This window comes from Carassius gibelio, chromosome A24, assembly GCF_023724105.1.
Source record: "Carassius gibelio isolate Cgi1373 ecotype wild population from Czech Republic chromosome A24, carGib1.2-hapl.c, whole genome shotgun sequence".
Taxonomy (NCBI): domain Eukaryota; kingdom Metazoa; phylum Chordata; class Actinopteri; order Cypriniformes; family Cyprinidae; genus Carassius; species Carassius gibelio.
In genome coordinates, this window is record NC_068394.1 from 8,868,419 (window position 1) to 8,893,279 (window position 24,861).

Here is a 24,861-nt window from a genome sequence, read left to right on the forward strand (position 1 = left end):
CTCTTTAGACTGACTTTATGGCTGTTCAGTAACATTTCTAAACCAACCAAATCAAATATAGCAAATTAAAGCACAAGATGCTCGGGTCACATAACATCCCAAAGCCTTTAAGGAAGTGAATGACTGACTTTCATGAGGGTTTGTTCAGTTTAATATTAGCTTTACTCCACAATGTAATGAATATAAATGGGTTTTATTAGCAAAACTCTATGCTATCATGGATTGGGCAACACCATGTTTCAGGTTGATTATTATCTAAACTAAAATACAAAAAGGAATTTCAATAGAGGACACAGGTAATGTGTAACATATTTGGCTAAAATAATTAACCTAATAACATTCTGACCAATGGAATAGCAGGTTTGCAATATGACAAATCTGAAAAATCTTCAACTGTTTGTGCACATTAAGTTTCCTCAAACACAGAGACTGTTCGTGGTCACCAGGTGCTGAAGTACTTGAAGGACCATGCTCTTTCCCACACAGATCTGTATGCTTTTTCTAATTGTATTGGTCAACGTTGCAGAGTAGGGTGTTTCTGGAAAAAATACCGGCTGTGTGTATGGTCACCCCGGGATCCCTGGAGACCCAGGACACAATGGAATGCCAGGACATGATGGCAGAGATGTGGCCAAAGGTGATAAAGGAGACGGAGGTAAAAATGAAAACAAACCGCTTGACAATATAGTTAATCAGTAACCTTTAGCTAAGTGATGAGGTCAGATAGGTACACAAATTAAACAATATTGTAAAAAAAAATATGCAGTACCATTTGACATTTAGCTTTTAAAGTTTAAGCTTGTTTTTTTTTTCAGATTAATAGTATTTTGACCTTATTGCATGCAATGTAAGTGTTTTATACAATACATATAAAAACAACTGTTTATGCTTTCTGAAGGTAATATGGGAACATGCGGCACAGCTGGTAAAGATAGACCAAAAGGATAACCTGGTAAATATTAATTTCATCGCCTTTTTTCTAGATCCATAACGAGAAGAAATTAAAAAATAATGTAGTTTATAAATGGATGCTATTCACTTATGAAGAATACAGTAAATATTTGAATTGTATTTTACTATCATCAGGTTGGTGCTTTTTCAGGCGTTCCTGACATAGCCAGTGCAAAGGGGAAGAGTGGAGACAATGGAGAAAGGGGTTTACCTGGTAATATGGGGCCCCAAGGCTTCCCAGGGCTACTGGATTTAAAAGGTCGGAAGGGAGAACTAGCTTTGCCAGGACTACAGGGCATCAAAGGGGATGTAGGTCCTATAGGACCTGAAGGACCACAAGGAGACATTGGCTATAAGGGAGACAAGGACATACAGGGTTCTTTGGGGCGACCAGGCCCAAAAGGTGAAATCGGCCTCCCAGGTATCAAAGGCAGCATTGGTGCTCATAGTGAGAAAGGGTCAAAGGGGGGAATTGGGAAGCAAGGCCCAAAGGGAGACATGCATGAGATACGATGCTACGATGAGCAAAAGCAACAAATTTCCTGCCGCTAACACTCCAATTCGCTTTGATAAATTCCTCTAGAACCATCAGGGACAATCCTGAGACTGGCCGCTTCACTTGTGTATTCAGTGTATTTTTTCACCTACCATATCACTGTGTACTCTCGCAATGTAAAAGTGGTCCTGATGAAGAATGGTCAGTGAGTTATCTACATTATGGACAGTAACCAAAGTGGTCAGGACCAGGTGGCAGGAGGAGCAATCCTAGAAAGGGAAACTGAAGACAAAGTGTGGTTGCAAGTGGCTGATAAATGGCTATTTAATGGGTTATATGCATATGAAGATGACAACACTGCTTTTTCTGGCTTTCCCCTCTGCTGTGTATGGGAATTTCACGGTGCAAAATCATGCTTTGAAAAAAAAAAAATTCACTAAATGGTGTCATCATAATTTTCTGTAAAATATAATTCATTGTTTAGGCTTCTTAACATCACTATAACTAGGCTGAGATTCCTGTAGCTTAATGTCAGCATGAAATAGCAGCTGAGATTGTTTTCCTCCCATGTGGAGTGTTGTATGGATAATGCATTTTTTGTAGGCCAAAACACAAAAACTAGGTAGCATTTTAGCACTTCAGGTTCCATTATCTTGTTAATGGGAAAAAAGTTAAAAGGGATCCTGTTATTCTATAGCATAAAATGCATCAGTAATAATCAAAGACTATAGAATACTTCAAGCTATGTGAAGCTTAAAGCTATGCTAAAAATGGTCCAATCTCCATAAAACTTTTCATGCTTGTTTAGAATCACCTGTTGCATGTGCTGACCTAATTACGTCAAGTTTTGAGTTTCGTTTAGGATTTGTAATTTTTTGGGGTATATTTAGTCATGTCCCTTATCTAAACGACACTGTTATAGCTACCTAAAAGGGCAAAGTTCAACATTATTCACCTAGAGAGTACAGAGAATTGTACTGTAGTGTTTCTTTTCTTTTTCTTTTTTCTTTTTTAAGATTTAGTAAAAGCCCTAGGACTAGTTCTCAAAGTAGGTTTTTTACATATTCTCTATTATTTAACAAATGATTTGTTTGACAGCAGTAGTTCTAGGGGCAAGTCCTGTAGAGTACAACTTTCCTAAACACACCTGATTGGAAGTTTCAAATATACCAAGTAAGAGCTTGATTAGCTGGTTCAGGTGTTGTTGTTCAGGGTTGGAGCAAAACTCTGCAGGACACCTGCTCTCCATGGATGAATTCGGTGACCCCTTTTGTAGATAGACTACTACTATCCCTCCAAGTTTCAAGCTCCACAACTGCCTGATCAGTTTTAGCTGGAGACTGCTGATCCTTGGCCATTCTAATTATTACAACAGGTTTTCACTGTGCTTGAACCCTTAAAAAAATTATTTAAATAAACTAAAAAAAGACGGAGCTTAGAGGTTGCGAGGGCGACATAAAATTATATTTTAAAAAAATATTTACAATTATAACAATGTTACAGATAAGCCATTTATAATTAACAGTGCAATATTCCATAAAACAAAAAATAATTGTCCATTTAAATTTCATGGAGATTTTACCTGGTAGCAATTTCCTAGGGGATAAATTTGGATGAGGATCTGCCAAATGTTTAAATGTAATTAACAGGCTCATACTTGTAAAATTTGAATACACCCTTTGGCTAAAATTTGTGCTCATCCCACACTGTGTTAAAGAAATTAAGCTTGCTTAATATAATCTTGGATGTACAATGGAAGCATAATGGGGCCAAGTAATAACTAGTAAACACTGAGAAAAAAAAAACACTAAATTTAACAACCGCAAAGCAACACAATAGCATCCACCTTAGCAAGTTTTTTTCACAGACAAGTAGCAGCACTAACATTTTCCTTAGAATTTATTCCTATTTATTGGGCAGGGCTGAGCAGACGTGCACGGACCGCTACAGTCGTTTTGAGGGCTGAAACACGTCTGTGCTTCTTAAACTGCTGGTGATAGTCCAGATTCAAGGCATTACCTTGAGGAAAACGTTTTCTAAATGTTAAAGCAAAAATACTGTGATATCCCAGTTTATATAGCAGTCATAATGCTGGTGGTTTTGCCTGGCGTCCCGCGGGCAGACTATATAAACCGCGTATCACAGTCGACTTGTTTCTCCGCCCCGAAGCAACAAGTGCACTGATGCTGTCCAATACCGTCGCGACGCTGCCTGGAGTCATGGCTCTCTGGCTGAGCATTTGCAACGCAGCGAACCAACTTTAAACTTTTAACTGAAGCCGTTCTGACCCGCAAATCTGTCTCATGCCCGGTTAATTTCGTTCATGCGCCGTTAAATCGCCTGAGGGAGTGTCAGTGCTTCAGCCACACATTTCATGGAAGTTTTCCTTCTCGATAGAACTGTGACTTCGGGGTGTTTGTTCTTGTGAATACACGACAGACTGGCTGTCTGTGCACTATGTACTTTCGCATTCACCATCAGGCTGTTTAACGATTTCCGCTAAATTAATATGCGTAATTCGTCGGACATTGGACTGTCTGAGGAGTTAGTCGCGGCTGACGAGTCGATCGAAGCCGCAAAAGTGTTGTGACCCCGGGCCAAGACTCCACTTAAGAAGTATGATAAAGGTAAGATTCGGCGTGTAAATAACAAATTATTGAAGCGGTTATTATATAGAGAGAGCATAAGGATTTTTTAAATTATTATTAAGATGACAATATTAACGTCAAATTAATTTAAAATCTGCGTTCATAAGTTTGGCAGCACTTTTATCATCTTGCCACAGCCGTTGGGTTCAAAAGAAGCTGAAGGGAGGAGGGGCGTTACTGTGTGCGTTACTGTCCCACTGGTGGCCATAGTGATGCGGGGGCTGTTGGAGCGCGCAAAGCTTGTAGGGAGAGATCCGAGAAGACGAGGAGGGGGTTGGTGGTTATTTGGGGTGGCGAGGTGCTTCTTAAAAAGCTTTATGGAGAGACTGAGTTAATTAAACTCACAAATAAACGAGAGCTCTTTTTTTCTTCTGTGGAAAAGACCCAGCTCCTTTTTTGTCTTCATTCATTTCCGGAGCTCGCCCTAAAAGCTGAAATATTTCTCTTGATCTGCCCTGCTTTAAAGGGTTTTCTTTGTGGTGGAACCAAAGGGGATTTTTCAGCTTTATTAAAAAACAAAAATTTCATCCAGTGTTTTATAAATCTCTGCTTTTTAACATGGGGGCCGAGGCCCACTTGGGGAACTCAAAAACTACAGTGGTTTAGCTGGTCTCACGGTCTGGCCACACTGAGGTTAAACGGTGGGTCATCTACTTTAAACCTCTCAAAATCCAGCTTGACCAGACTGGGAAACTAGTAAAGACAAGAAAACTAAAGTATTATTATTTATTTTAGCAGAAACCACCAAGTGTGCTGTTAAGCGACTATATATGTATATAGTCGCTTATACCATGCAAGATCTTTTATTTTAATATTTTTTCAGATCAAATTTTATAAGACTGATTTTAAGGCCTGGCAAAATAATGATGAAACAACTAGAAAAATCCATAGATAAGAAATTGTGGGAACATACAATTCGCGAGACAATTCAGGAATTATAGAATTAAGCAAGGTTAATTATGTTAATCGTTTGAAATCAAGCAGGTTTGTCATCATTACAGCTAAAGCAACAGAAGTAAAATATCTTAGCCTGCCTTCTAACATTGTCTTTGACAGTGGGGGTCCTTGAAACCCACTGTGAGAAGCACTGTTGTAAATGCATTCAAGATTTTTGTAAAATACATTTAGATCTGTAAGTGACTCATTTCTCATGCTTTAATATAATGTCTAAAGTCCTCCACATGTTTGTCATATACAAACCATGTGCTACTGTTGGCATCATAATTTATAACATATAAATTAAACATGCTAGAAATAGAATGTCAGTGCACAATCAAGTTCATGGTAACAGCTTGTTAAAAATACTATGCCCATCACTTTCACTTCTCTAAACAATTGCCTTACTGTAAAACATCAACACACAGGCACTGGAATGCACTCCTTCACATATAATGAGGGCGTCTGCGTTATCACAATACACGCACAAGGAACTTTAATGCCTCACTGGGTGCCTCCTAATCTATGGCTGCCATAAATTAAGGCTAAATCTCACTTCCCACCCTCTTCTCAACGATCTTACTCCCTGATAGCGCACACATGCATTGATGTGTTAAAGTGTTTAATGGTGTTTTGTCAGTAGAAAGCATTGGTTTTGAAAGTGCTTATGTTTGAAAGTCATGTTATGCCATAGACAATTCTTTGAATTCTATGCATGCATATAGCTATAAGGGAAAAGTTTAAACACACAGTTTCATTATTTACTTGCCCATATATCATTTCAAATCTGTGTAACTAAATTTCTACGGTGGAAAAAAGTTAATTTTTGAGAAATATTCTGGGTGCTGTTTTCTATGTAATAAATTAGAAAAAGGACTGGCTCCAAAATGACAACAAAAAAAAAAACACCACTATAAACATATCATAAAAGTGGTTCACAGGTCTTTTGCGCTATATTGCACTATACAAGTCTTCTGAAATAATATAGTAACTTTTGTGTTAGAAACAGGCAGAAAGTTCATTATTCAGAAGTATTCAGTTCATTTCAATTGCAGTGTTGATGTTGCAAAGTTGTCAATATATCCAGCTCAATTCAGTTCAAATGTATTCTCATCCAGTAGTTTCAGTGCAGTTACATTTATTATATTACTAAATAATAACTGCTTTATTATTATTATAATTATTATGCAGATTTTCTCTTGTGTTCCATTGAATAAAAAAGTAAGTTTCCAGATTTGGAATGACATTAGTGTAAATAAATAATAACAACAACTTTTTTTTTTTCTTGTTTTTTTTTGGTGCACTGTCTCTTTAAAGGATAGTTCACTCAAAAATAATATTCTGTCATTATTTACTCACCCTCAAGTTGTTCCAAACCTTCTTTCTTCTGCTAAACATAAAAGAAGATACTTTGTAGAATGTTAATAACCAAACAGTTGACGGTAGCCATTGACTTCCACCGTTTTGCTTTTTCTCTCAGTATCTCAATGGCTACCATTAACTGTTTGGTTAATAACATTCTTCAAAATATCATCTTTTGTGCTCAGAAGAATAAATTAAGTCATACAGGCTATAGGAACAACTTGAGGGTAAATCAATGTTGACAGAACTTTCATTTTTGGGTGAAATATCCCTTTAAATCCAACTTCTTGTTCCACATGTTTAGTCAAGGGTCTGACCTTTCCATAAAGCTTAGCGCTGTTTTTTTTTTTTTTTTTCACATTTGTATTGACATGCACTTCCTTGACGTGTTTTCCACCAGTGGACTCGGAGTAGACAAATGCAGGTCAAGAGACAGGTGAGATGAATGGGGTGTCAAATGTAGCTCTTGACGCTTCCCATGCCTGCAGCAGGCTGGGTGTGTCTGCCTCCTAACTGTGCTTCTTGTTCTCACTGACAAAGAGAACTGGGTCATAATTTGGTAGGTGGTATCAGTAGCCCAACAGAAATAAGAAATCATAAACGCCAAACCTACCAGACTGATTTAAGAGTTTACTGCTTCAGTGAACATCATCTCTGTCTACACATGTGGTTATATGTGTGTAAGCGTATTTGACAGTATGTAGATTGATGCTAGTCCAGTTTTATAAAGCCTCATAATCAGATTAGGACAGGTAGAGGATGCTACACACGTTATCATGTGGGATAAGTGAGTGCAATCTTGTCCGGTGGGACGAGGAAAGCTAGGGTCCTTAAAAGGGTCCATTTTCACTGAAACTATTTTTTTGGCCAGCGAAAGGATCATCATCGGGTGAGTCAGATTAAAACTTTTCACTGTCACTCCAAACATTGAATATAAATTTAAGATGATCGACAAAGATATAAATAAAGCAGAAAGTCTGGATGGCTAAAGGGCGGTGTTGCCATGATAAGCCAAAATGAAAGAGTAAAAAAAAGCTTGTTGCAATTGTGGCTTTGGTAATTTTCCTACTACTATTTAAATAAAGCAAGCAAAGACTTCATTCCATAATGATGTGACAGCATGGCAGGACTTGCTCATCTTGATGGGCAGATTAAGAGAACTGGTGTGGCTAGTTATTCTTAGGAATTTCCTTAGTCAGGAAGCATCATTTTGGGCTTGTCTCTTTTTATTTGTGTTGTATAAAGTCATTCTTCACAGCTGTCACCTTCATTTTAAAGGGACAGTTCACTCAAAAAACATACAATGAACACCGGGACATTTTTCAGTATATGTTCTTTTCTTTTCCTCAGAAGAAAGTCAGACAGTTTTGGAACGACATGTTGGCAAAAAAAAAAAAAGACAAAATTTGATTTCTTTTTAAATTGAATGTCCCTTTAAGAACTGATACATTTTTTTTTTTTTTTTTAAAGCTCCAGGATCACAAATGTAATGTTTCACTCTGTAAAATAAATAAGAAAAAATAATTTAAATTACAAAAGTTAAATGTTTTATTTCTGTCTTAACTCATTTTGTGCTTCTTTTTTTTTAAACAATAGGTAGCCATTAAAGCTTCTCTTTTGTTCCCATATCTAAGGCATATTGTGATTTTTGGTTTTATTTCAATTACCCGTAGAGCTGTATGTGGATAAAAAAAAAATATTTTCTCGAATTAAAACCCTAGATAAGTTGTTTGAATTTCTGGCACAAGGAAGTTGTGTTTATCAAGCATCATAAATTATCTTTCCTCCTCCATCTGAAGATGGAAAATGAGTAAAATAGTTTTTGACTGCTGTCTTTATGTATCATAAAGCGTGCTTGGCTTTAAAAAAGTCATGTCAGTGTTCAGTATGCATACATCAGTGCATATTAGTTGTAGGTGTGTTTTGGGTGTATTAGTGGCTTCTGTTGGCATGCTTGTGTCTATGTTTGTCTGAGTACTTGTTTAGGGAGTTTAGTTTGAGCCTGACTCCAGCTGGTAGCCTGGATTTCTAGTTAATTCTTACTTGGCAACACTGATGATGCAGAGGAGGAAGAGTATGGGAGAAGTACAGCTTTAAACTCAGAGATTTTGGACATGTGAGTAGACTGAGGAGTGACTTGGAAGTTGAGTTAATTGCATTCTTTCAAAACTCTAGTTAAACAGCTTTTTTTCTCATGCCTCGATGGAGCTAAGTGTTTATGGGTAGCAGATCTTGGTTTGATAGAGATCAGCATTTGAGTTGAAAACTGAGCTAGAATCAACCTATGCTCACACAGCTAGACAAAGTCAAGTCAAAATGTATTTCTATAGCAATGAAACACAGTATATACAAAGCATAATAGGAATCATGCATTATATAAAAATATATATAAAAAAACACATTCAATTAGAATCAAAGCAAACGGACATCAAAACCTTAAACTGACATTAATCAAATGGCATAGAAAACAAGTAAGATTTGAGAACAGACTTAAAACTACAGGAGCAAGTCTCACATTTACAGGCAAACTATTCCAAAGTTTAGGAGCTGCAGCTGAAAAAGCCCGACAACCCTTGGTTTTACAGCAACACCGTGGGACAGTTAAGAGAAGGTGATTAGTAGCCCTAAGTGCTCTTTGAGGAGAGTAAGGTATCAGAAAGTCACTGATGTATTTTGGTGCAAGACCAGATAAAGCCTTGTACACAAAGACATGTATTTTAGCCATGCAATGTAAAGACGCTAAATTTGAAGTAATGTGATCCCTGTTTTTTGTTCCAGTAAGAAGCCTCGCTGCAACATTTTGGACAATTAGCAGATGAGAAATCTCTTTTTGAGGCAGGCTACAGTAAAGAGAATAACAGTAATCCAGGCGTGATATTATGAAAGCATGGATTACAGTCTCCAGATCTTTGTGGGGAAAAAACTGTTTCAGTTTAGTGATTGATCTCAGATAGAAGAAGCTGCCCTTTACCACTTTGCTATTTTTTTCTCAAAGCTGAGTAACGAAACAAAGATATAACCCCAAGAATTTGAGGTTTGAAGATTAGTAGAGAGAGACCCTAAATTCAAAACAGAAGACTAAAGGTCAAAAGGTAAACATGGTTAATCTATATACAGTGGTCCCTGGAAGATTTTGAACAGTTCACACTTGAATGTATGAATGTTTCATTACAAAATCTTAAACCATGTGGCATTTATTGTAAAGAAAGATGGCAGAAACACACATTTCAGTCAATACGTGTTCAAAAAAAGAAACAATTTATTAAATAAAGATTAAATTAAGACTAAAAAGCAATTCTGGTGGTTAAAAAAATCCATAGTTAATTTGATGAACTGTGAGCTTGAAGTTGTTGAATAATGAAGTGGTCATAAATGAAAAGTCTTTGATGCTGCATGAAAAAGTTTGGAGATTTGAGAATCATGTCAGTGAGGTAAGATTGGATCACATTTAATCTACACTGTAAATATATATTTAATTAAATTTTCCACAGTTTCCTCAGCAACTGACAATCAATTTGTTATTTTAATTTGTGGGCTTTTATAAACAAATATTGATATTTAAAATTGATGTGTTTTATTTGTGATTAAACAGTTGATAGTACATCTGTTCATTCTGACTCTACATAAAATGGGTTAAAGCAGCTCAACCTCCTTAAGTGGACCCCTCTCTCCTCACTCAGAATATAGCTAGAAAACCTTGGGCAATTTATTGCATTAATCAGAATGGATTAGAGGTTTTCATTGCCTAGTCATGCTCACGAAAGCCTTTCATCATAACGAACATCGCACCAGGTCACGGCGTTCCACGCCCTGATAGAGGGGCCTCTCTTTCTAAGGAAAAACGGCATAGCTTACATCTTTTACAGGACATTTTACTGCACTTAGTCTAACCTACTCATGAGCAAAGCTCTCATGCTACTAACTGACACCCTCCAATTTACCAGATAAAGGCATTATTCATCCATAGGAGGAACGCTGAAGCTTAATTTACTCTTGTGGGTGGATAAAGAACACTTTGAATAGCTTCACCTGTGCTGCGTTTTATTATTGCACAGGTCAAGTAATCAAACAAGTAATATGTGACCCTGGACCACAAAACCATTCACAAAATTTGAAAGCTGAATAAATAAGCTTTCCATTATGGTTTGTTAATAATTATTCATAATTTGTTAAAAATATATTTACAGTAGGATATTTACAAAATATCTTTGTGGAACATGATCTATACTTGATATCCTAATGATTTTTGCCATAAAAGAAAAGTCTATCATTTTGACCCATGCAATGTATTTTTGGCTATTGCTACAAATATACCCCAGCAACTTAAGACTGGTTTTGTGGTCCAGGGTCACATATAAGGATATAGTTGAAAGTTCTTTCATGACGTGACTTATCAAGGTTATGGTAATCATACTGGTGTTGTATTGTTTCATTGAAGTGTAAAGTTAAAATCTTTCTCAGACAAAACAGTGGGTCATTGATTGTCTCACTTCACGTCACTTGGTTTGTGTTCTTTGTTCCAAGACCTGATGCAAATTTGTCAGCTTGTTCAACAAGATTAAAATCTCTTTAATCTGGTTCTGCAGGCTCCTTCGTCAGACCCACAGGGCTCCTCTAGCAACAGTGACCTGCAGAGTGACCCTTTCACAGATAAGCAGCTGATGAATCCAAGTCTAAGGTGTGGTTGTACAGTCCATATGCAACCAGTCCTGTCCGAGCCTTGCTTTGAGGAAAACCGGCTTAACAGACTCAATTATCAGGCCCAGACTGTTCCTGTGATTGCCGATGGCCAGACCAAACTGTATCTCTCTAGGGCTGTGCGTCTGTTTCCCACCCAGGCAAAATGTGAGGACAATGCTCTGCTCAGAGGACCACCCGTCACACCACAGGCTTGGTCTGGATTGGCCAGTTTCCGTGTCATGGGTTCTTTCAAAAAACTGCAGACTTCTGTGCTCCAAGGAATCCAGAACCGGAGCAATGCAATGGTAGCTGGTCAAGAGAGAAATCTGTCCTCCATGTTTGAGGATGGCAGTAGTTTTTTAGTAACCAAACAAGAGATTGCAACCAATCAAATCCAGGAACCTGACAAAGTATCAAATGGGATGACTCCAACCAGAAAGATGGCTTCAGTTTCGGATGAAGAGGACTGTGTGGAGGAAGTGTGTGGGTTTCAGAGGAATTCCCATTTCTCTCAAAGTATCCGCAAGGCTTATGGGGCAGGACGGATCTCATTGCTTGACTTAGTTAAGACAGAGAGCCCGTCTACCAGTGAGCCTGACCCCAGAAGCACTGTGGAGTCCATCGTACCTTGCAAGAACCTTGAGACTCAAAAAAATGTCAATGTTCTCAAAAGACTAAGCAAGAGTGCAGATAATCTCCATGTCTTCAAAGGTCATTTTAGACGCAATGTCACCTTAGCTGAGCCACAGAACCCAGAATGCCCCAGTACTATAATTCTTCAAAGGACCACCAGTTCTGTTTCGGCTGACTTGCAGGAACATGGTACAGGTAGACGCCAAAGCCCCATGAGGATGCGTGGACATCTGCAAAAACTTGTTGGAAGTTTAACTGACCTGTCAGTCAAGCGTAAAAACACGCCAGGCCCCGCCTCCAGAATATCTCTGTCACCTTTCAGTCAGCTACATGATGACTACTCCCGCAGAACCCCATGTGTACCATTAAGTGGGCGTCAGCGGAGGCCTTCACCCACACCCAGCAAGGCCCAGCAGGCCAACACTCACCAACATATCCCAAATTTGCACCCTGCACCCTCCTGTCCTGCTGTCTTTTGTTCCACTCTAAATGACTCTTTGGAGCCTCCTAACAAAACAACAGCCCTAATAAGTGACTTTGTTCAGGTGACTGTGTCCTCGGTGGATTTGTGTTTAGATGCCCCAGTCTGTCCACTGGAAAAATACTGTGAACCTGTGGAGTGCCATCAAAATGGAATAAATAACCACTACTCACAAATGCCCAAGCAGTGCTCAAGCCCCAGTCAAAAGCAGACAGTCAATGGTGGTAACGTTAACTTGGAGGTAAGACAATGAGTCCATATTGTCCAATTTAAACTGTTATGGCCTTCTTCTTCAATACAAGTTTAGATCTAGAGACCACATTTGTAGCTTTATGTCAGTAACCATAGAAAAAAATGGTTCTCAATATACAAAAGCACAGCAAGGACATTTACATTCACAGTTGTAATCAAACTACAAAGATTTTTTGCGTAATCATGCTTTGTCCAAGAAGACACAATGCACAACAGAATATTTGAATGATTAAATACCCATTGTGTGTCAGATCGTCATAGTAATTGTACTCAGGGGTAGGTTTCTACATGCTGGATGTAACCAAGCTACAATTGTTTGTTCGGACTGGTACAATTTCTGTCAGACAAAAGTGTTTATATGTCAATTTAGGGAAACAAATTATTGCTTTAGACATGAACCAAACTTTTAAAGTTCATGTAAAAGCTAAATTTAAATTTATAAATTTTGGCATGCATGAAACTATTGTGGTATAATTATTAATCAGTCTTTTCTTTGTAAAATATTCTATTATTTCCACTTGTGTCAGGACCAGGTAAAATTGTAAAACCCAGCTAATTTCACAGTTCTTCAATGGAGATCAACTAGAAGTTTATCTTTCTAGAATGGTAGACCCAGATGATTCAGACCGGTTTATAATACAATTAAATCAATCTTTATTTATTTATTCATATGTTTAACCCACTGTCACCACAATTGTCTTTGGGACATTATGCTGTGAATTCTCATGTTGTGTTGAACCCAGAAGATTACTTTAAGACATGTACTAAATGTGTTTCAGAGTCAGTACAGCAAAACTGAAAAAAAAAAAAAAATGTAATGTGTGCTGGTTATATTACAATTTGTGTTTACACAAAATCTTGACAAGATTTGCTCTGTACTTTTCTTAAGTAACTTTTTTGTCCTCCTCCTGACGATATTGATTAACTGTGGTTGATTGAATGAGTTTGACTGATAATAAGCAGCAAGACTGGAATGTGAATGTGAAATCTTTAAAAGTAGAAAACATGTCAGTTTGTAGAAGTCATATCAACGATTGCCGTAAAGTCAAAGCAGACAGTCTTTTTCTAACAGTGGTACTAAATATTTTTTGAGAATATCTGTACTGAAGTTTTTACAACGTGCTCTAATTTCAGAGTCTTGCATTAGATAACGTCAATCAAATGAGAGTAGACTCTGGTAAATATTCCGCGTTATAGCAGATCTGGCTGCAGAAAGACTGCACATTTGCAGCGGGCGAGACAGACACTTAAACACAGAGACGAGAGGATGTGTCAACGAACTAAAATGAAAAAAGCTAAAAGCATATAACGTTATATCATAAATTGTAAGCACATTCCAAAAAGTTATTTTACAGGTAATCACCTTTTTTTTTCAGGAAATCGAACCGGCATGAGAAACATTCACTCTTATGTAACTTACATCTCTGCACCTCACGGACACGAACTTAACACAAAACCTGACAAAACACTCGCAGTTAGTAATTTCTAAATGTGTTCACCACCAATCATATTCTGAGTAAAATTATCAGCAAAAATGTTTTCCCAGTGTAGTTCAAGGGAAAAGCAACCCAACCTACCATCTCTGTCGCTCGAAGAATAAATGGCGTCGTCGCTTCGAGAGGCAGCAGTCACTGAAGGGTGGAGTCCAGAAAATTCGAAAATTATTTTAGTGTAAAAGTTCAATTACACTGAACATGAGTAGTTTTACACTAACTATCTGGGGATTAATCACTTTTAACGCTGCTAATATTACACTGCTGATTTTACTGTGTGTGACTTGACATAGATTATTATTATCAAGTTAAGGAGTTCATTTTTAAAATAAGTTTGGTTTATGTGATGCTATAAAAACAGGAGTGTGAGGTCATGATTGACAGCTGAGACTGACAGCGTTGCTGAGCGAACAGAGGCACCAATGGACTTCATCAGGATCTTCAGGAAGAAATTGGAGTTGTACTTACCTTATTTTAACACAAGCCTCTTATATGAAAAATCAGCAGTCAAAAATTAGACCAGTCAGGTTAATTTAAAAAAGTGTCAAGAGTGAGAGTGTGTTTGCAATTGACAGGAGTGTGGGCGGGACACGGCTCCACTTCACTCTCTACTGCACAGACTTTGGTACCAATTCAGTGTAATATGGCTGCGCCCTATTGGGACATCGGCTTCACTTTTCTTCAGTGGAAGTGAATGAAGGTCCTTCGTCCATCTTTTTTTACAGTCTATGGTTCAGACACCTTATCAAAGTGATTTTTGCATAATAGGTCACCTTTAAAATTAAAGGAATTTTAATTGTAGGCAGGAAAAAATGCCTCTGTATGTCCTTTATATGAATATAATTTAAAGGGTAAGTTCACCCAAAAATGAAAAGTAGGCTCCGTTTTTCAGACTCCGTAAGAGTGGTGGCCGCCCTAGCATAAATGAACTCTTTTAAAGAACATTTCCAGGCGCCAGACAAGATTAATCAAATCAAAAAATTTAAGTTAACCCAGGATAGCCAAAAAAAGAAATCACCTCTTACAATAATAATAATAATAAAACAGTCTAAGGAATAATTCACAAGGGAAATTTATTTCATAATGTCCATGAGAAAGAAAAACTTGTTTGAAAGCACACAGCATGCGATCAAGCGGTGAACTAAACCTTTAATATTGTTAATCTATATCACACAAAGAGTGCAGTTTTTTTATCGAGATATCAGCAGGATAACAAATGTAATATTAACATTGCAACTTATATTTTATATAAACAGTAGGCCTATTGCCTGTTTTTGCTCTATTTTGCCAACTAAAATAGTTACACTAAGATCCCGGCACTGTTTTGCGTTTCTGAGCAATGCACAGGATGATGTTTCCTTATTGGATGAATCTGCTTTTTGAATGAATCAGTTGAATTAATGATTCAGTCACTCACTCATTAACAGAATCAAATGCTTAGTTCCTGAATGAATCAGCCATTTGAATGAAAAAGTTTTTAATTTCACATTTCAACAATTTTTTTATGTTTTAAATAATTTCAAATATGTGTAATGTTATTCAGCATTTTATGTTTAAAATAAAGCATTATTTATGCATTTGGAACTGCAGGTACCCAAAGATACGAAATGGATCTTGAACTTTCATGCTTTACGTCAAATGTTCCTCACAGGGGTGACCTTTGTATCTGATGATGCAACCACAGCCTATTTCTGATATCATTTTGAAGTCAATCAGGACAATCCGATGGATTTCATTGCTCTGATTTGATTTGTTGTTTTATTGGATGAATGACATTCACAGTTCTTCCTCTGGAGTGGTACAACCCAACGGTGTTAGGTTGCTAAGAGGCACACAGCAGGTAGAGTTAATAATTAGCTGACATTTATGATTAGCGAGATTGCCTAAACAGAGCTTCTGGACATGGGGCTGGACATGTATGAGCAAAGACATTGTCTCCTTCCCAGATGAACAACCCAAGGTTCGAAGTTCAGTAATCAAACCAAGTGCAAATGGACTCCAATAGGACAGAAAGAAGTAGACAAGCTACAGTGAGCCCAGTCAAACTTTGTTTTGCTTGTCTATTTGTGTGTGTGCATGGATGTGTTTGCATATATGTGTTGTGTACCTTCTTAAACATGGTGCTCATTTATTGTGTGCCTTTTCAGTGTCTATGGACTGAAGAGAGAGAGACTGATGATCTTGAGGTAAGATATCTGTTATTTGTCATCTGTTTTTTTTTTTTTTTTTGTAAGTACACGTTAAATAAAAAAAATAGAAGTATATTTTTCTGATTCCTGTAAAATATGCTATAAATTTAAAATAAAAGTTAAAAACTACGAACAATATTAATAAAATAATATAAATAACTAAATATGCCTACAATTAAAATGTATTATTTTTAAACTAACTGATGTTATTTGTATTCTCCTCTAGGCTTCATCAGATATCACAAAAGCGTTTCTCAAAAGTGATGAGATCTCAGCCGCTGCTGCTTCACCTGTCACAAACACCTGTTCCTCAGAATCCCCACTGGTGACTCCAACAACGCCAATCTCTCCACCCTTTACCAGTGACTCTCCCGATTTTGTAGTGGCCAGGAAAAGGGCAGGTCGCTCCAAACCCCGGCCGGTGTCTGACTATGGCCAGCTGGCCAGCTCAAAGTACTGCATCCCAGAGGAGAACAGGGAGTCTGAGACTATGGACTACACTTCCCAGAAGGACTACAATACCAATGGCAGCTACACAGAGAGTAACAGACCTGAGAATGGTCAAACAGAGAGCAGAAAGAGACGTCCCATCTCTGATATTGGAGGAGTGGATCTGTTTTCATCACCCACTGCTGAGCAGAAGGACGACATTGAGAGCTTGCCTTCTGTAAGGCCATTTCTTCAAATGTTGTTTTGTAGTTACATTTCTGCACCTTAGCCAAATCAAATTAAGTGTTTTAGAACAGGTTTTCCAAAATGTATGCAAACGGTCCATTGGATGAGGCTGGTTTTTGTGATTGGCTAAAGATACTAGTTGAGACGCTTAATGTAAGGTATTAAAAAACAACACGTACAGCAGAATTAATGAGTACAACAGAAATTTATGTGCCAGAAGCATTTGTTCATGCCATTGCTCAGATAAGTAATTGTGGACTTTGAAATGTGCATATGTGCATTTATTAACAATTATTCTCAGTTAATCTGAATATATCAAGTACTATGACTAGTCAAGCTAAAGTCAGTGTATTTCGTAGAGTGTTCAGCATTGAAGGCTGATGAAAATAATTTACATGGTACCTGGAGAAGTTTCTCAGAAGCTCAGTCCTTAATAACATACAGATGTTTGGTGATCTAAACACTAATGTGGTCCCAGTAGGTCTCTTCCTCGGGGTGTAGCATTATGGGTTTATAATGTCATAGTTCAGCTGGCTTGAAAGAACTTCTTAAACCCTGAACGTAACTACTTTTCTTCTTTAGCAACAACAACAATTTAGTAGAAACACTGCATCAGACAGTCCTTGATTTCCTTGATGCATCACTTCAGTGACCTGTTAAATGGTGAATCTCATAAAACTTGTAATTAATATATAGGACCCTGGACCACAAAACCAGTCTTAGGTGTCATAAATGTCAAAACTGACATTTATACATCATCTGAAAGTAATAAATAATCTTTCCATTCATGTATGGTTTGTTAGGTAAAAAAAAATACATGGCTAAAAATACATGATTAAATACTGTACCTACAGGGTTAAGAGAGTGAAGTTAAAAGTTTTATTGTCCAGCATGAAATTCAGTGTTATGTTTGTAATGTTATGTACTTGGCTGAGCGTATGTGATGAAACTGCACTGTTTAGTATCTAATCATAGGTCACTGTCCTGCTCTGTACAGTCTCTGAACTCTGAACATAAGGCCTGCTGGACAATGGACTCCTTCTAAGGCTGCTGATTAAAGTCTACTCTGTCATGCTTTGTTTCAGCCGGTATCTCGTCCTCCAGTTCCATCTCACAGAGTGGCTCCATACCAGGCCGTGTCTGCCCGCCTGAGACCCTGCGTCTTCTCCCAGAGCACACCTATTGGTCTGGATCGGATGGGGCAGCACAAAATGCGCAGAGTGCTCAGCGGTGAGTATGTTTCTGTTAATATGCCTGAGTGTGTGCACTTGACCTCTAAACTTAAGACTGTTTTGATGAATACTAATTCTTGTGCTATAATTTCTAACCTCATTCAATGTGGTTATATTATAGATGGGAGCTCTGATCCAATGCTTGATGACTGTGTGAGTGAGGAGGACGGCAGCTTTGAAGAACTGACTGAAGGAACACCATACCTCCAACCAGAAGTCGACCTTTACACTCTCAATCAGGTATCATCATTTTAATTTGTATTTATTTTATTAAAATAATTGTTAATTAATTATATTATTATTTAATATAAATATTATTTAGCAATAATTATTTATTGTATTGTCATTTATTATATTATTATTATTTATTACATGAGCATATAATAATTCTAAGTACAATGTATAAGTACAAATGTGTTTATAAATAATATTCAATTTATATAAATATATAATATTTTATATATTTACATTTTTGTAAACTGACTGTATTTGAACAAATTTATTGGATAGATTTACTTTTTTTAAAAGATATGACTGTATTTCATCACTTGAACATTATTGTAAAGATATTTATCAAATATACCATTAATTTTCTTTTTACAGTAGGGGTAACATTTTTAAAGTAGCGCACCTTTGATGTTAGCTGTGCACCTTTAATGTTATAAGAGATCTACTTTCAGTACATTTAGAGGTTAATTTTTCATTTTTACTGTTGTTTGCACTTATAAGCTGTGCTATACAGGTCATATTTCAGTGTTTATCTTATGTGTTCAATCATGTTTTATGTGCAAAGTGTTTGCATATGTACTTGTGTGGGATCATCACACTTCTAGTACTGTTCTTATCGTGTCTTTTTATCTGACCTCTAGCCTCAATATGTTTAGCCTGACTATAATGTCTCTCTTTCTCCAGTATATACAGTCAGGTCATGCCGTGTATGCAGAGGCTCTGTGGGACCATGTCACAATGGAAGAGCAGGAGCTGGCTTTCACAGCCGGGGATGTGATCCGGGTTCTGGATGTGGGGGAGCAGGACTGGTGGTGGGGGGCAGTGGGTGACCATCAGGCCTGGTTTCCCTCCAGCTTTGTGCGAGTGAGTTGCACTATAACAATTTCAAGCCACACAGCTTGAAAGTAATGCTTAAACATAGTAACTCATTCTGTGTGATTGCTACGGGTGACCCAAGAGGAAATGCGTCAAATGTGTCATCACGACTGCATGTGCTGATTGACCGGTTTGGAAGAGACACAGGTGTATGGAATGGTGCTTTAAATTGTTCTTTGCTGTAGATGAATGCATCTCATTGTCAATCTATGGCTCTTTTAAGAACCAACAAGATGAGTCAATCAGACACAAAGAGGCTGATTCGATCAAGACTTCCTGTAAATGTGGTTCAACCAGTTGTCTCAATCACAATTGTTTTTGTCTTAAATTTGTGCCTAATCATGGCTCCCCTCAGTTTGATCCTCTGGAATGAATCCTAATGATGTGTCTCTGTCAAGGTTCGGGTGAATCAAGGGGATTCCAGCAGTGATAGTGTGGAAATCACACTGGATGCAGATGAATCTGTCCAATCAGATGCACATAAACAAAACTCACAGCACAGACAGCAGATGAGAGCCAATGTGGTCAAAGAGATCATGGACACAGAGCGCGTTTACATCAAACACCTCAAAGACATCTGTGAGGTGAGCCTCCATCCCTTTTATTTACGTGAGTTATGTCCAATGTAAATAAATAGTTGTGTTTTACGAGTTTCTGTGAAAAGCATCTTAACCTTTGGATATCTTATCAATAAATGAGTTAAGAAAGAGGTGGTAAATATTCCATAGCTCAAACTTATTACAGTTTATCAGTCAGATTGTGTTTATCCAACAGATCTCTGCTGTTCAAATGCATGAAAAATATTTTTTTCAGTGAAGGAAACCTTTCCAAATCCATGCAGAAATATCTAAACGCTATTATTTGTTCAGTCCAAAATGATTTGTTGTTGTAGGGATATATCCGTCAGTGTAGAAAGCACCCTGGCATGTTTACTGATGCACAGCTAAAAACAATCTTCAGCAACATTGAGGACATCTACAGGTTCCAGAGACAGTTTCTCAAGGACCTAGAAAAGAAATACAACACTGAAAACCCTCATCTCAGTGAGATTGGCTCCTGCTTCCTTCAACAGGTACCTTCACATGCACAAGAACCGTTGGAATGAAAGTTTTCCTCACAAATTGATCATATTCCTTTATATCTTCTTCTCCTCAGGAGGATGGTTTCTCCATATATTCTGAATACTGTAACACACATCCAGTGGCATGCGCTGAATTGCAGCGATTGATGAAACAAAGCAGATATAAACACTTCTTCGAAGCCTGTCGTCTCTTACAGCAGATGATCGATATCTCCATAGCTGGCTTCCTACTCACACCTGTACAGAAGATTTGTAAATACCCTCTTCAGCTGGGAGAGCTTTTGAAATACACACCCAAAGACCACAGGTAGCTCGTTCTCATACACAAGTTTGGGGTTGGTAGGATTTAGTTTTTATGTTATTTAAAGTCTCTTATGCTCACTAAAGCTGCATGTTTTTCATTCCATGCTTTACTTTTCCATTGTTTTTCTATGTAAACATGCGCTAGACGGATGTGTTTGACCATTTCTCTCACGTCTCACTTCTTTTGCAGTGCCTCACACTTGAGCGTTGCATTTTTAAGACGCTCATCAGTGTCAGTTCTAAAACAGTAGATCAATCAGAAGACCCTGGAGACAGGGCAAGCGTTGCAAGCTTTTGTTTATAATGGCAATTTGGCATGGCAACTGTTTTATGGACGTCAACATGGTGGTGGAAGAATTCTGCACTGTGTTTTAAAAAAAAAATACATTGAGCGAGCACTGTGCCTTTATGTTTTTAGATGCAAAGACGTGTTCTGTGTGAATGGCCTTTAAAAGTTTTAAAGGGCTAGTTCACTCGAGAATGAAAATTCGTCCGTCTTCTACTCAACCTCGAAGCATCCTAGGTGTATGTGACTTTCTACTTTCAGAATAGTCCAATCGGAGTCATATTAAAAATTTTCCTTGCTCTTCCAAGCCTTTCAATGGGAGTGACCGGGTATTTGTCAACAGTTCAGAAGACGTGAAATAAAGTGCGCGCATCTGTAGTAAAACGTCCCTCACATGGCCACGGTGAATAAAGGCCCCCTGTAGTGAATCCATGCGTTTTTGTAAGATAAATATCCAGATATCATATGTAATAAACACTTTTTTTCTCACTTCTGCTGACTGTTGGGAACCAGAAGACGTGCAGGTGGATGTTGTGGTTCGTCAGTGCTCTGTGGTTTGTGACGAGCGCGGAGAGAGAACGAAACAAAATGCTGGCCATGAGTTAGAAGCACAAAACGAGGATTTATGAAGAAAAACGTTGGAGGATTTAATGATTTATCATGATCGGCCGATCGTTAATGCGCATCTCGTCAGTAGATGCGCAAATAAACGCTGAAAATGAACGTGGATTTGCGCATCTTCTCAGTTAACAATGGCTCTGTGTAGTAACAGCTGCCCTATGTGATGGAATTTATCGCTGATTAGAGAACCGGCTTCACTGACGAGATGCGCATTACGAGCGGCTGATCGTGAACGGAGCACCCCTAGAGGATTTCAATATAAGCCAAGCGGAGACTGGTTTTCCTTTGCTAAAATGAGGAAACTTTGTTTCCTTTGGTCCTACATTTCCCAGAGGTGCGCGCAACGCATACGTCTTCCATCTTACACCTGCACATCTTCCGAATCCCACAGTCATGTTAGAAAAAAAGTGTTTATTACGTTTGAAATCTGGATATTTATCTTACAAAAACACATGGATTTCCTACAGGGGGCCTTTATTCACCGGCCAGAGATGTGTTAGGGATGTTTTATCACAGATGCACGCATTTTATTTCCCGTCTTCTGAACTGTTGATAACAAACACCCGCTTACCCCCATTGAAAGGCTTGGAAGAGCAAGGACAATATTTAATATAACTCTGATTGGATTATTCTGAAAGTGTAAAGTGACATACACCTAGGATGCTTCGAGGGTGAGTAGAACATGGATGAATTTACATCTTTGGGTAAACTAACCCTTTAAATCCTTTCAAAAAAATGTACTCACCCCAAACATATTTATATATTTTACATTTTTATTTTCTCCTCAGTGATTACCCAGGGATGTGTGCTGCACATAAAGCCATGAAGAATGTGGCAAGTCTGATAAATGAGAGAAAAAGGCGACTTGAGAGCATCGACACCATCGCTCACTGGCAGGTGGCCATCCTCCACTGGGCGGTCAGTGATATTTACACACATTTACACGCTGATCTGTTTATTAGGTTACTCATTTTTTAATGTGCTGGGTCATTCACAGGGCTTGATGAGACTTTATGTACTACAGAACAATCATTTCAGATCTCAAAGCTTGTTTGCAGATTTAAAAATAGAAATATATTTCCTTTAGGGTGATGATGTGTTAACACGAAGCTCTGAGCTCATCCACTCCGGCGAGTTAATGCGGATAGTGCGGCCCGGTAAGACGCAGCAACGCAGCTACTTCCTGTTTGACCACCAGCTGGTGTTCTGTAAGAAAGACGTCCTGCGGAGAGACCTGCTACACTATCGTGGTCGTATGGACACTGACCTACTCGAGCCACTCGACCTGCCTGATGGACGGCACGCTCAGCTGGGCCTCCTGAAGAACGCATTTCTCCTGCGGCATGTAGAGAACCTGAATGTCCTGTGTGTGTTGTGCTGCAAAAAAGGCCAGGACAAGCAACGATGGCTGCAAGCGTTTGCACGAGAGCGCAGACGGGTACAGGAAGACCAAGAGATGGGTGAGTCTCACAGTTGAAGGAATATGTGTTCTGTTTTGGTATAAAATGTTCATGCCATGAATTTAAAGAATGACATTCATTATTTCCGTCGCTTTTCAGGGATGGAGATTACTGAGGCCCAGAGGAAGCAAGCAGTTCACAACGCCAGGAAATCTAAACACGGAAAAATGAAAAGTATGTATCTTTGTTGTCTTGTGCCATTATTGGAGCTGAGGTCAAAGCAGGGTTATAATAGTTCTAGTATATATTTATATTTTTTTAATGTTATTTTTCATTTTATTTCAGTTCTAGTGTGTCTTTTCCAATTTATTTAATTTTCTAGTTTCAATTTATTTAGTTTTTATTTTAGGTTTTTATTTTATATTCTTAAGATTTATTTTAAAATCTAGAGACATTTTCATGTTTAATACAGGTGAGATAAACCATATATCAAAAATATAAATATAATATTGGACTCATGAAAATGTATTTTAGTTTAGTTTCAGTTTTTCATTAAGTTTTATTTTTATTTTTTTTGTTTACAATAATGACACCGGGTCAAAGTCTCTTTGGTGGTACTTTCTGTTATTATTCATTTGTCTCCTCAATTTAGTTTAATTAATTTTATTAAGATTAAAAGCATAAAGCATTAAGTGTAATTAATTGATTTCTAAAGGCATTTTTATATTTGATACATGCAGGTTATAAAGGTTTTAGTTTTTATATTGAACTTTATATTTAAAAAAACATTTTTATTTGATTTCAGTTGGTTGTCACAGATTTCATTTGATTCATTTAGTGACCATCATGGCCATGGACCCAGGAAGCTATTTTCTATCTAGGCAATATGTATACATTGGAAATTAAAAGATTTCCAAAAACTGTTGGCTACGATTTAATTTTAATACCATGAAGTCCTACTCCCATTTTGTGTCTGTGTGCTTCCAGAAATGAATTATTCCGATCATCCTATGCCTCCTCAGCATCAGCCGCTACATCCTCTCCATCAGCGACATGTGACTGTGCCAACCAGCATCCCCCAGCAGCAGGTCTTCTCTTTAGCAGAGCCAAAGAAGAAGCCATCTCACCTGTTGTACACACTTGCACGCAGTGCCCTCTTCAGGAAATGAAATAGTGTTTTACATTGTGCCGATGAGATCCATAAATAATGAAATATTACTGGACTACACTTCTGCTATGTCACACATGTGTATATTTATATACATATAAGTAGGTATGTGTGTACAAATGACATATGTGCCTCAGTATAAATGGTCATTATTGAGCCTCAGTGTGGAAAGTGTTAGTTTTATTTAAAAAATTTTGTCTTGTCATTTTACTGATATTGTCAAATGCTGCTTCCCATTGGGTTTCACTCATCCGTCACCTCACCTAAATGTATGTCTTTTATGACAAAGACTTGTGTTCTGCTTTTTCACTACATGTCTGTATGATTGTATTGCTTTAGGCTGGAGCCTTGTAAAATGTAAAAACAGAATTTTTTTTTTTTAAGTTTCGGTTGTCTCTATGGTATAAAGAGGCTGAATGCATGCCACAAGTGTGAGTAATTCATGCTGCTAGACCCCTCCATGTTCCCGACAAAACAACACGAGTCACTTTCGTTGTTGTTATTGCAAAATCACAATATTGTGGGATATCCTTCAAATAAAGAAAAAAAGTATACATGTATTTCATCTTGTTTTTGATTGCACATTTTTTTATTATATTTTTATTGTATAAACAGTAACTACGCTATTTTGTCATAAACCACAGTCACTGTGGCGGTTTCTGTGAGGGCTAAAACATTTTGACCTCTGTTGAGATTATGAATTTAGAGGCAGCTATGAAGTTATAGGCTTGGCCTTTGTTTGACTGTTCAACCCACTGATCTATAGCTTATATATCTATTATAGATCAGTGGTAGAACCACTGATGGCAGATGAACTACTGACAATGTCTTTCATACGTTTTTGGACCTTGACAGTGTAATTTATTTGAT

At 37.7% G+C, this 24,861-nt stretch overlaps 2 protein-coding genes across 4 annotated transcripts; both read left to right on the forward strand.

Moving 5' to 3' along the window:
- The first annotated feature begins 437 nt into the window (after positions 1-437).
- LOC127946367 (collagen alpha-2(IX) chain-like) lies at positions 438-3,251 on the forward strand. Its single transcript, XM_052542895.1, has 3 exons — positions 438-655; positions 899-952; positions 1,087-3,251. The coding sequence occupies exons 1-3, from the start codon at positions 563-565 to the stop codon at positions 1,501-1,503; spliced, it is 564 nt and encodes a 187-aa protein (XP_052398855.1). The 5' UTR covers positions 438-562; the 3' UTR covers positions 1,504-3,251.
- Positions 3,252-3,671: 420 nt separating this feature from the next.
- LOC127946363 (spermatogenesis-associated protein 13) lies at positions 3,672-24,545 on the forward strand. 3 transcript variants are annotated; one of them, XM_052542890.1, is made up of 14 exons: positions 3,672-4,074; positions 10,980-12,428; positions 16,080-16,118; positions 16,348-16,788; positions 17,882-18,026; positions 18,150-18,268; positions 18,941-19,120; positions 19,531-19,716; positions 20,025-20,204; positions 20,288-20,520; positions 22,212-22,341; positions 22,511-22,883; positions 22,983-23,057; positions 23,811-24,545. In XM_052542890.1, the coding sequence occupies exons 1-14, from the start codon at positions 4,066-4,068 to the stop codon at positions 23,990-23,992; spliced, it is 3,741 nt and encodes a 1,246-aa protein (XP_052398850.1). In that variant the 5' UTR covers positions 3,672-4,065; the 3' UTR covers positions 23,993-24,545. The 3 variants fall into 3 exon arrangements, with proteins under 3 accessions (XP_052398850.1, XP_052398852.1, XP_052398851.1); XM_052542892.1 differs by lacking the exon at positions 10,980-12,428 and having other exon boundaries at positions 3,675-4,074; XM_052542891.1 differs by lacking the exons at positions 3,672-4,074; positions 10,980-12,428 and adding an exon at positions 12,895-15,962.
- Positions 24,546-24,861: the final 316 nt, after the last annotated feature.

Excerpts from the sequence above, each read along its gene's own strand:
- LOC127946367 (XM_052542895.1), top strand. The coding sequence starts at position 563 with ATGGTCACCCCGGGATCCCTGGAGACCCAGGACACAATGGAATGCCAG. Across the intron at positions 656-898 it reads AGGTGATAAAGGAGACGGAG|GTAATATGGGAACATGCGGC; the intron begins GTAAAAATGAAA and ends TGCTTTCTGAAG. Across the intron at positions 953-1,086 it reads TAGACCAAAAGGATAACCTG|GTTGGTGCTTTTTCAGGCGT; the intron begins GTAAATATTAAT and ends TACTATCATCAG.
- LOC127946363 (XM_052542890.1), top strand. Across the intron at positions 12,429-16,079 it reads GTGGTAACGTTAACTTGGAG|TGTCTATGGACTGAAGAGAG; the intron begins GTAAGACAATGA and ends GTGCCTTTTCAG. Across the intron at positions 19,717-20,024 it reads ACCTCAAAGACATCTGTGAG|GGATATATCCGTCAGTGTAG; the intron begins GTGAGCCTCCAT and ends TTGTTGTTGTAG.